The 11244-nt window shown below is 38.6% G+C and overlaps 1 protein-coding gene across 2 annotated transcripts in view; it reads right to left on the reverse strand.

The window, feature by feature from the left end:
* The window catches only part of LOC117289130 (retinoblastoma-like protein 1), a 32687-nt gene extending 21772 nt beyond the window's left edge, over positions 1–10915 (reverse strand). For both annotated transcript variants that reach the window (XM_033770108.1, XM_033770107.1), the window contains exons 1-8: positions 10658–10915; positions 8523–8656; positions 7435–7635; positions 6570–6634; positions 2997–3122; positions 2243–2403; positions 1584–1648; positions 475–661 (exon numbers count right to left, since the gene is read on the reverse strand). In XM_033770108.1, coding sequence (XP_033625999.1) covers positions 475–661; positions 1584–1648; positions 2243–2403; positions 2997–3122; positions 6570–6634; positions 7435–7635; positions 8523–8656; positions 10658–10795 — 1077 coding nt within the window. In that variant the 5' untranslated portion in view covers positions 10796–10915. The remainder of the gene's footprint in view (positions 1–474; positions 662–1583; positions 1649–2242; positions 2404–2996; positions 3123–6569; positions 6635–7434; positions 7636–8522; positions 8657–10657) is intronic.
* Positions 10916–11244: the final 329 nt, after the last annotated feature.

Below are 11244 nucleotides of genomic sequence, written 5' to 3' on the forward strand. Positions count from 1 at the left end.
TCTTGCAAGAAAATAAAGAAAAAACAGCAATAGGGTCCTTCCCTGTCAAATCACCTAATGTGTTAAACCTTACCTTCTTCAATTTGCTCAAGTTTGCTAAGTTTTAGCTACATTTCTCACTACAGCAACAATTTTCTCACTACAGCATGCACCCTTCTTAATGATTCCAGTCAAATGAGTGTTTAAAACCAGTATTCAAACAACCATAAATATGTAACCACTGGGTAATATTGGTTGAAATGTGTGATTTTGGGAGGGGAATTGCATTTTCAAACCAAATCTGACATTACATTTTATGTAGGAGCAAGTTGAGGTTTGATGACCTTGTTAATCACATGATCTGGAGGTGAACTTCAGTGAAAATTTACACCAAATGTTTTCTCCATTATATAAATTTGTTTGTAGGTATGACATTCTTTGTTTTCAAGCTCTTCTCAAAGTTTCACATTGTTCTTTCAAGGACTAGTACCCTACCTTCTCAATATACTGTGGCAGGTTACGTTTAGCTTGCATCCTCTCTCTCAGACTAGTAGCTTCTTTCATGGCAGGCGACTTCGCTGGGGTGCCTATCTCCTCGTTTGCATCGTCGCTCAGGAAGATTCGCTCGTCGAAATCTCCCTTGGTCAGCACATACTCCTCGTACTGTTTGTTGATGCTTTTACTGCAAATGTAAACATTTACACACAACAAAAGTGAAATAATATTTGATTTACCCTTACACTGACGAGTGTGTATAATCAGGACTTTCCTGAGTTCTGTGGAGAACACAAATCACACACATTGTACTCGGGTGAGACTCAAACCCACTACCTATGCCAATCTAGAGCAGATGTCTCACCAAATAGACCACCGAGATTGCCCGGTAGCTAGAGGCAGTTTATATTTAAGAAGCGGCTACCGCAAGGATTATTGCGGGTATCGCAACATCTTATAAAAACAGTAAATCTACTAGCAGTCCTAGGTCTAACACAACCCAACACCCAAACTATTTGATTCTAATATGGTGGTTTGCCTGATCCAATGTAAACTATAATCAGTTAACTAGCAAGCCTCAGTCCAACACCAAACAGTTAAACTCAACACCCAAAACTGTTAGCCTCTGACTATTTCATTTTAATCTGGTTGTAAAGCCAACGACTCACAGAAAAGCAAACTTAATCACTGTACTACTAGCCAAGATCCCAAAAGGAGAGAAGACAAGGAAGGAAGTTTCAGTTTTACATGTGGATGGGAAAACCCCATAGAAATATTCCAAAGGAAATATTCCAGGGGAAAAACCCATGTAGTCAGACTCAAACCGACACCACAAAGCCACCACTACGCCAACCCGATTGCCATTATGGTGATATGCCTGATCCCATGGAAACAATCTCAATTTGCGAGTGCAGTCCTCAGTCCAACAAAATAAAACAAATTATGCAGTTGGTTTTTTAAGAGTTTTGGGTAGTCAGGGTTTATAGGAAAATGCTCTTCAGAAGGAATCCACAGCTGACATAGAGGGCGGCACAGCAATCACAGACGACAATTTAGCTCAGCTTTCTTCGTGTTCTATTTCTACATCATTTTTTATAACTTATGCTTACCTGTTTGGTTCGAATGAACTAGTATCCACGAGTCCCGACAATTTCTCCAAGTTCCCTTTCAGCACCTAATGGAGGAATAATTGAAGGGGAGACATTATTTGAAGGGAAATTGCAACAAATTTGTTTTAAAGGCAGTGGAAACTGTTGGTAAACTCAAAACAATTATTGGCATAAAACCTTTCTTGGTGATGATTAATGGGGAGAGGTTGACGGTATAAAACATTGTGAGAAACGGCTCCCTCTGAGTGCCATAGTTTTCGAGAAAGAAGTAATTTTCCACGAATTTGATTTCGAGACCTCAGATTTAGAACTTGAGGTCTCAAAATCATCTAAACGCACACAACTTCGTGTGACAAGGGTTATTTTTCTTTCATCATTATCTCGCAACTTCGACAACCGATTGAGCTCAAATTTTCACAGGTTAGTTATTTTATGCATATGTTGAGATACACCAACTGTGAAGGCTAGTCTTTGACAACTACTAATAGTGTCCAGTGCCTTTAAACCAGAGGTCATTGTTTCATATCCAGCTCTAGTAAATTTTTCTTTGTTCAACCAAAATCATTTACAATTTACCCAGTCAGTTTCCCTTATAGTAAACTATTTGGTAATAAGTAAAAAAGAAAATCCAAAGCATTAAGTCATTCTAAATTGTTTACCTTTTCTTCAATGAGTTTTCTGATGTGAGGTTTCCACCAGTGTTCCTTAATGCCCTTTGCCTCCAGGACTAAACCATCGTGTAGTTCACATAATTTCTCTATGATGCACGGGCAATCTTGTGGCACTGCGTAGGTTCGACTTAAGTAGTTCTCTGGAAGACCTGAACAAATTATTCAAAATGAAAATGTTGTGAGTGCAGTCAAGAAAATAACTATAGCTAAACACAAACAAATCTCACTTACTGAAATAAGTTTCAGAGCTAAATTACCATGTCCATCTGTAAATGCTTATTTTTGCTTAGCTGGAAAAGGGTTTAGCAACATTTTCTGCTTTCAAAAGCAACTATATGATAGACAGATAGAGCTGCTTCACAGAAAAATATTGCCTAACAGTTTACTACTCAGCAGAAATGAGCAGGATACTAGTCACAAGAAGTGACATGGTATTTGGCTGGTAAACTTATTCTGGGAAGCTGTTTTTGAGGCGCTTAGCTTATTATTGTGCTTTAAGCATCTAGATATTGAGCCCTTGTCTAAGTCACAGACCGAGGCCCATTTACATGGCTTATAGGAGCTTACGGGTGCAAGGAATGAGCGCTGACAAGCCTATTCCACAGGTTAGCAGGGAAACATTACTAGGCATTCTTTGTTTACTCAGCTAGCACGTAATCGAAGAATGCCGATTGCCTGCCCAGAATCTTCTGCTTAACCAATTTATGAAATTGGGCTTAGACCAGAATCACTCTTAGCTCACCTGAGAAGTCTGGATTGAGGAGGTCTCTACGATTGGCCAGGACAATGTTGGCAAATACCAGGTCCAGACAGCACAGCAGTAAGTGATATGAGTTCACGAGATCATCGCTGATGGCTGGAAAGTTACCTGGTGTAAGGACAAAAATGAACATTGTTAATCATTCTGTCAAGTGGACAACAACAACACTTGAAGCGAGTGCTTCAATGTTTGGCACATTAAACCATTTTGGGGGAATATTTGGTCTTCAAATCTTTTCACAAGAACAGAATCAATAAGTAAAACGAATTCTGACAGTTGAACCTGCATTTTTTTTATTGATATTCAACTGTCAGAATTTTTTTTTAAACCTGTTTAAAGATTTAATGGTCAAATGTGTAATTACTCGCCACAACTGTAAGGTATTTATCAGACAGGTATTCATCAGTATAAGATGTGACCCAGTGAGGTGGTATCACTTTTTAACTGAAAAGCACAAGACCCCAAGATTTGTCCAGTCATGAGTGTAATGGTCCCACGCTACAATCATTGACCTTGGACCAGCCAGTCTAGTGTCAATTTAAGCCATGAACTCCTGCCAAGACAAGTTAAGAGGTCAAGTACTTTTGAACTGAATAATAACTCATCCTGTATATAAAAACAAACTCAGGCTCAAATTTTGACCTAGACTGGGCGCTTGCATTACTTGCAGAAAAAATTGTTATCACTTTTGGTAATCACTCTTAAAATTTTGAATAAAAGCAAGCCTACAGCAACCTAAGAAAGAAAAAACCATTTTGAGCAACAACATTTCACTTTGAAGTTATGTGGTGATGTTTAAAAACAGTTTTTATGACAACAAATTTGAATTTGAGACTTAGATAGTGTATTCCTATCAGGGAATATTCTTCCTACATGACATATTCGCTCAGTACTCTTGGAATATCTAACAAACAAACAAACTACGTTTCAAATGTTAGTTTTACTGTCTACATTTACATTTATACAGGATGAAAACAACAAAACGATTCCGAAAACCACCGGTATACTTTGCTCTTGAAGAAAACTGTGAAACCAGTCTCTACAAAAGCCATGTGTAGAATCAAGTATTTTGCCAAGCCCGCTACAGCCTTGTGGATTTCCCTGCCCTCTACCCTAAATTCAAGACAGAGGCTGGATTTCCCACGGAGCTAAGATTGATCTTAAACTGTGAATTAATCCTAATGCTAAGCCAAGCGGATGCCACAACACGAAAAATTACTGTGGCAATATTGACCACTCATCTTCAGTTGAATCTTAGTGCTTTGTGAATAACTCTTGAAATTGAGTACAAGGTGATTGAGGCATTGTCATTCATTAAGATTGCACTCAGCCTCCTCTGAACAAGTATATCCACTTCTACTTCTCTACGCCCTTTTTACAGTTACACTAGGTACTTTCTGTGCCAGTTACGAAAGATAGAAGGCAATAAAATGACTCCTGCCAATGGCACTACTAGTAAGTTTATAACTGTCACATTTTAGTTGCTAAAATTACCCCCAAAAGACATGTTTTCTGGATCCAATGCAGAATTTTAACTTCTGATAATGACTTCATGACATCCGATAAAGGCAGAAAACCTATCTTTCACAAGTGGACAAGCTTGAAATTAACATCATACAAATCTTATGTTAATAAATTAATTATCATTCTGATAAAAGTTAAAGACAAGCAACACACAAGTTTGAAGTGCCTTACCAAACAAACCAATGGTGTGTTGCATTCAAAAGCCACTTGCAAACTAGCCACGTTTTATACCCATCCAAATCTGGTGAATTTATGAGTACACCTCCAATTTTGTACATGTACTATCGTTCAAGTACATACCCAGTAAAAAAAACCATCAAACCCAAAGTGGATCATATAATGCCCAACTTATAAAATTACTGGGTTGCCCAATAAAAAGTCCCAGGCAAGTTACAACATGTCACAGGTAGAAGCAAGTTTCCCTAATCCAGGTGATGACAAACATCATTAACATAACAAAGGACTGTATTATTAACATAACAAAGGACTGTGCCCCCCATGCAGAGGTCAACTAAGCAAGGAACACCTGACTGCTGCATGGTAATGAAGGTCACATGACTGGGCAAACCTATGAATAATTCAACAGGGGGCTTGAAGTTTTGTACTTTCAATGAGAGGGTACAGTGAATCAGGGTTACTCATGAATAATTCATAAGTTGATAAGGATTACACAACCAGGGCCAGATTTTAAAAAGTTGTTTGGCAGTAAATACCGCTTGAAAAATCTTTGCTTTGCACAAGTTGAGTGGGACACCCGCCACAACAATGCAAGCTTGAAGTAATTTTAACTGGTAATTTGTTTCTGCTAAGCAACACTGTGTTCTGTATTTAGGCAGTTTTGTGCTTACAATGTACAGGCTTTATGAAATTGGACCCAGATGGAAGCCACGGAGGGCAATGTTTAAAGAATAATTCATTAGACACAACAGGGAAGACTTGGTGAGTCATGAATTATTCATTACATGATTTGAGTAAAAGAAATACCTCGAGCAATAATTTATTTTCCACAAGGCCAGCATCAAAATGTTTTGTTGTTGTGTGTGTTTTCTTTTGCAAAAGAAAATGTTGGTCTCATTTGTTTTTATCAGTGATTAGACTTTGATGCTCAACAATAATAAAAGAAGACACAACGTTGCACATCATTAAAAAAATAAATAAAAAATAAAGGTATTAAAATGAACTTTTGGACTTGTTAATTTTTGGTTTTGCCCTACATAAATGAAGATGTATACAACAAAACTAACACATGGCAATTTCATTTCAAAAGGTGGTCGCGCTTTAAAGCCATTATACACTTTCGGTAAACAGTATTGTCCAAGTCCCACACTTCGTGTATCACAACTTATATATAAAATAACAATCCTGTGGAAATTTAGGCTCAATCGGACATCGGAGTCGGGAGAAAATAACGGGTAAACCCACTCCTGTTTTCGCGCGTTTCGCCGTCTCATGACATGTGTTTATAACAAATCCGTAATTCTCGTTAACGAGAATTTATATTGTTTTACCGTTTTCTCAAAAAGTAAAGCATTTCATGGACTAATATTTCAAGAGAAGTTTTTCACCATTACCTTCTGTAAACCCTGTAAATTATTTGTAAATTTTTGAACTTTTTTTTGTTTTTTCTGTACCGAAAGGGTCCAATGGCTTTAAGATATCGCAGTAAACACAGAGCGATTATGTCTATGCAGGAAGAATACTCCCTATTAGGAGTACACAACGTGCAACTTGGCAACACTTCTCTGATTCCATTTTGTTTAACAAAAGCTTTTTTACACAACCACATTTTTTGACAGTGAAACTCAATTGATTCTTAAAATGCGTTAATAATGCTCGAAAGCTGCTGTAGGCGTCTAACCAAAACTTTTTGATGATATTAAGGCGCCGTTTGAATGTGGGTGGGTTACGGTAGCTTGTTCCAAAGTGTTGGAGCCAAGACCCCAAAAAGCACGTTTGCCATAGCATTACATGGCGCAGAATACTGTGCAAATTCAACAATCCCTAACATTGTTATTTTAAAAGTAAGCTTACCTTTGATGAGAGTGAACAGCGTCCAGCAGAATGAGAAGAGTTCAGAGTTGGAGCACGGTTGCCTCCTACAAAACAAAACCCAAATTAATATGCCTCGTTAATTTTCATACCGACAAAACAGAAACGAAGATATTTATGGACATCCAGAAGTGAAACCGAATCCCAGCTGGGGGGTCCGATCATTAGTTCTCATGTTGGTTTGTTTGTTTAGAAATTTGAGACTTGCAGAAATGACCGAGCTGCAAGGCAGGAATCTGCGAGGCAGGAATCTGCGAGGCAGGAATGTTGGAGGGAGGACGCGTCAGGGTTGGGGGGGGGGGTAGAGATGTTTTTTCTCAATGGACAAATGCCAGAGGATTTTCAGATACCATTATGGCCTAGTATAATGATAAACATTAAGTATAATGATTAACAAAAATAGATACATTTGCTTCATATTACACTAATATTTCTGGTCTAATAAAAATTTGGAGGCCTCGTTGACAATTTCTAGACACTTGACCCTTCGTAATTATCTCTGGCAAAACTGAGGTTTGGGGGAAAAAAAGTAGGCATCTGAATGCACAAATAGTTGCGCATCAAGGGTGTTTTTTTTTCTATTCATTATATTCTCTTGCAACTTTTGATGACAAGTCAAGTGCAAAAATTCATAAGTGTGTTATTTTATGCATACATGTATGTTGGGATACACCAATTGCGAATACTGGTCTTTGACATTACCAATCGTGTCCAGTGCTTTTAAAAAAGATACTGACAATGAAGTATACAATGCAAAAACACAAGACTGTCAGAATTATACAATCACATCTTTACAAGCCCGACGCAGAAATCAGTGTAAACAGCAAGGCCTGTATGAAATGCTCACCTCTGTTTGCGTCCCCTTGGTACACGTGGCTGTTCATTGGTTACGCTCTTGAAGATGTCCAGGTAGATGGGCTGGTATTTCTTGAAGATCACTGTCGAGACGTTGAAGTTGCGCTCGAGGCGCTCAACTTTGTCACGGAACTGCTGGGGTAGATTTGCCATGTCCTCCCACTTCTTCATCTTGCTGAAGAACTGAATGACACTGAAGGAGAAAAAAAATGTGAAATTGTTTGTAATTAAAGGGTTTGGTTACTTTTTGTTTGACACATAACACACGCATCCACATATTAACATTAAATTTACATTAAATTTACATGATTTAAGGATAATGATGGTATATATGAGGTGCAGTAGTTTTTGAGAAACGAGTAAAACAATTACACAAAAAATAATTTTTGTCTCAGTGAGACAACATTTATTTTAGCATGTACAACAGATTTACTTGACTCTCCTGAAACTGATGCTCTGTGATCTTCACTTTTTTTCTAAAAAACTTGACGACTAATGAAGCTGAAACTTCTATACATGTAAATAATACATGTGGCATCTTTAGTCTCAGTGAGTGGGGATTCATGTCACAACAAACTTGATCTATAAAAGGTTTCATAAACCCTTTAAAACACCTTCTCTCCAGCAGTATCACATTTAGGTAATAGCATGGTATAACATCATTCCGAACATCAGTGGATGGTATTGAAGGGTCAAGGAGTAGGAGGGTTATTATTAATCGATGTCCAGTTTTGGTAATGAAACCAACACTTGATGTCTAATACCTGAACTGAATCACTGTAGCTCGCAAGCCTCAGGAAACCTGTCAACTAGGGTCCTTGCCATGTGAATAAGAAACACCAGGGCTTATACCTACCCTTTTACAATAATAAAGTGTTTTTGGTTCTTTTTTTTTGCAAAAGCTACCAATCCTCCACAGGACCTACGGCTTAATGTCCCATACGAAGTACCAAGCAAGTAGTTAATGAATCTTGCTCTAAAGGAAACAAGTGTCATGACCATCTCCCAAGAAAATTTAAAGGCCCGAGAAGGTTTTAAGAAAATCAGTTAAAATCCTAAGAAATTACACAATTGGCATACCTTAATCTTGCAGATCTCAAGAGACGAGTCAGAGAAACGCAGTTTCCTTCCACAGTTCCATTGCCAACGGTGGGTATTGTCGATCTGCGACATGCTACGTACAACGCGCAGACAAGCCAGTGAAGATCATCTCCCTAGTTGGAAAGAACGCGCAACAACAATTTTAACTCATTATTTGTACACAGGCTATGGGGGACTTTTGGGACGCTAGGTGGCAGCAGACTTACCAGGTATTACCATTGTTCTTGGTTTTTGTTCCCCTGCTCAGAAATTTGCAAACAATGAAAATTCACCTGGTAAGTCTGCTGCCAGCCAACGTTCTCGAGTCTCCCATTGCTGTTTCACTGCACATGTGCTTAAGTAAACATCATAGATTTTTGGCCCCTGATTCAATTTGAATGACGGCCTTTTATGGCTCGGAGATTCTCCATAAAATTTCACCAAAAAAGAGCACCTTATGACAAAGAGCACCTTCGTTACAAGAACATTTAGGGCAAAAAAAATTACAAAATTTTGAATCTAAAGATCATGACACATACTGAGCAGATGAAGGTATATACTCAGGCATGATACTTCACAGAAATTTACAATTTTCTCATACTTGTATGGAGAAATTGCCTTGGTGCCCTTGCCCTTTCAAAAACAAAACACAAAGGCCTGTATGCTACAGGGCCCAGGAAGAAGCCGATGGAAATCAATAGTACTTGCACGATACATGTATACAGTACATACGCCACAGCAGTTTGTTGAATCAGAGTAAGGTTTTCTCCAGTTAAATGACTTTTGGAAACTGAACTTTCTTGTTGTGATTTACACATGTTTATAAGTTTGAACTTCTTGTCGTATAATGGCAATGCTGAAAAGTAATTCAAATACACATGGGGGGATGGCTAGTCTGATAAACTCCACCCGGCCGTACGTCAAGTTGTCTGATCAACATTCGACTTGTCTGACATTTGAATGGACAACTCGCCGAGGTCTCTGAACCATAGAGTTGTCCAACATGCACAGATGCCATGGACTCCATGGCCCCCTGTCTTGGGCTTGGTGCTCCTTCAAAGTTTCCCTTTGATTTTTCCAATAAGAAGTGCCTATTGCAAAATTAAAACGACCTTGCCCTCTCAGTCCATCTACAGACCTGTTACTTCACGGAGGCAACAAAGGTGATTGCCTCCGTGTCCCCTGGTCATTGCCTTGGTGCCCTTGAAATGCTCCAGTATAAATTTACAATTTCATCATATGGTGCCCTTTACCAACAAGAAAATGCAGGCCTGATACTTCACGGAGGCAACGAAGGCGATTGCCTCCGTTGCCCCTTGCCATTGCCTTGATGCCCGTGAAATGCTCCAGTAGAAATTTACAATTTCCTCATAGGGTGCCCTTGCCAAAGTCAAGAAGTTTTTAGTCAAGAAGGACTAGGTATTCATCACCCACACCACGCAAGCCCACCAGCAGCGGTACACAAACCAATAGCAAGCACTGGCAAGAAGCGCGAAGTAAAAACCAGCGGGAAAGATTTCCAAACCCCGACAGTTTTTCCGACACCACTTTTTCACTCGGCTCAGTTTTAGTTACTAAATATATTAAAATAGGCAACTTTATCTATTAAAAAAAAAATACCTTTTAACTCATCACAATCTTTCTGACCATGATTGTTTAAAACAGTTACAGTTTTGCATCGGTTTATAATACAACTTTTTTTATTTTTTTATTTTTTTATTAAGCCTACAAATAAAAACTTTGAAGTGAATTGAAGTTTTGAACATGTTGAACATGTTGAACGACATGAACTGAAGAAGATGAACGAGGTAGGCCTAGTTAGATAGAAGGGCTAATTATTTATGTGGAATTTTGGACAAAAATGTTGCAGCAATCAAAAAGAAGAGAATGTATAAATCAAACTCCTCTTTACCATTAGTCTTTTCAAGACAAGAGGGTGACAACGCCAATGAAATTAACAACATAATATTACAGAAAAGCAAACTTAATTTGTAATGTCCGGAATCTGGGCGTGAATGGAACGTGGAAAACCAGGGCAGGTCAAACAGTTCGTAGGCTACACCGTGTAAACAAGAGAGACTTTTAAAAATTGAAAACGTTACGCAATTAGTCACAGCATCGCCTTCACAACCCACCTCCAGCGTATAATTTACGCTTATTCGTTCGAATGTATCCCATGCCTCTCGTCCAGACGAATCGTCAAGATTTAGACCCAGACACAGCTCCTCAAATCGTTGTTTTATGTCCAATTCTTCTGTGGTAGTGGCGGCCATCTTCGTTTAAATCCCACCTAAATTACACGCAAATAATTATTATCTTGCATGCAGACTCTCTACGTGTGTTTTTCTAAGATCGATTTGCAGTACGTTACGCTCCCACCATCGGGTTGTGTATGCGCTCTAACCCAAGCTGAAAATGGCGGGAAATCCGCATCACTCCTTCAGGAAGTGTCCATTCGTACAAAAATAAGTCCTATATTCGTGTTGAAATTCAAACGATTCTGCAGTAAAATTCACTAATTTACAGTGAAACTGTTTGAAATATTATGTTTATACTTGTATTTGGTCAATTTGTATGATTTTGTTTAAATATAGCCTAAAAATCAGCTGTTAAAGAGCGCGGATTGATATAACAGGGGCTCGGATGACGTTGGCTTACGTCATCAAGGAGGCGTGGCTAAAACCACTGAACCTTTGCCAGTTCTCCAATAAAGCTTCTCTGT

This window comes from Asterias rubens, chromosome 4 (genome assembly GCF_902459465.1).
Source record: "Asterias rubens chromosome 4, eAstRub1.3, whole genome shotgun sequence".
Lineage (NCBI taxonomy): Eukaryota > Metazoa > Echinodermata > Asteroidea > Forcipulatida > Asteriidae > Asterias > Asterias rubens.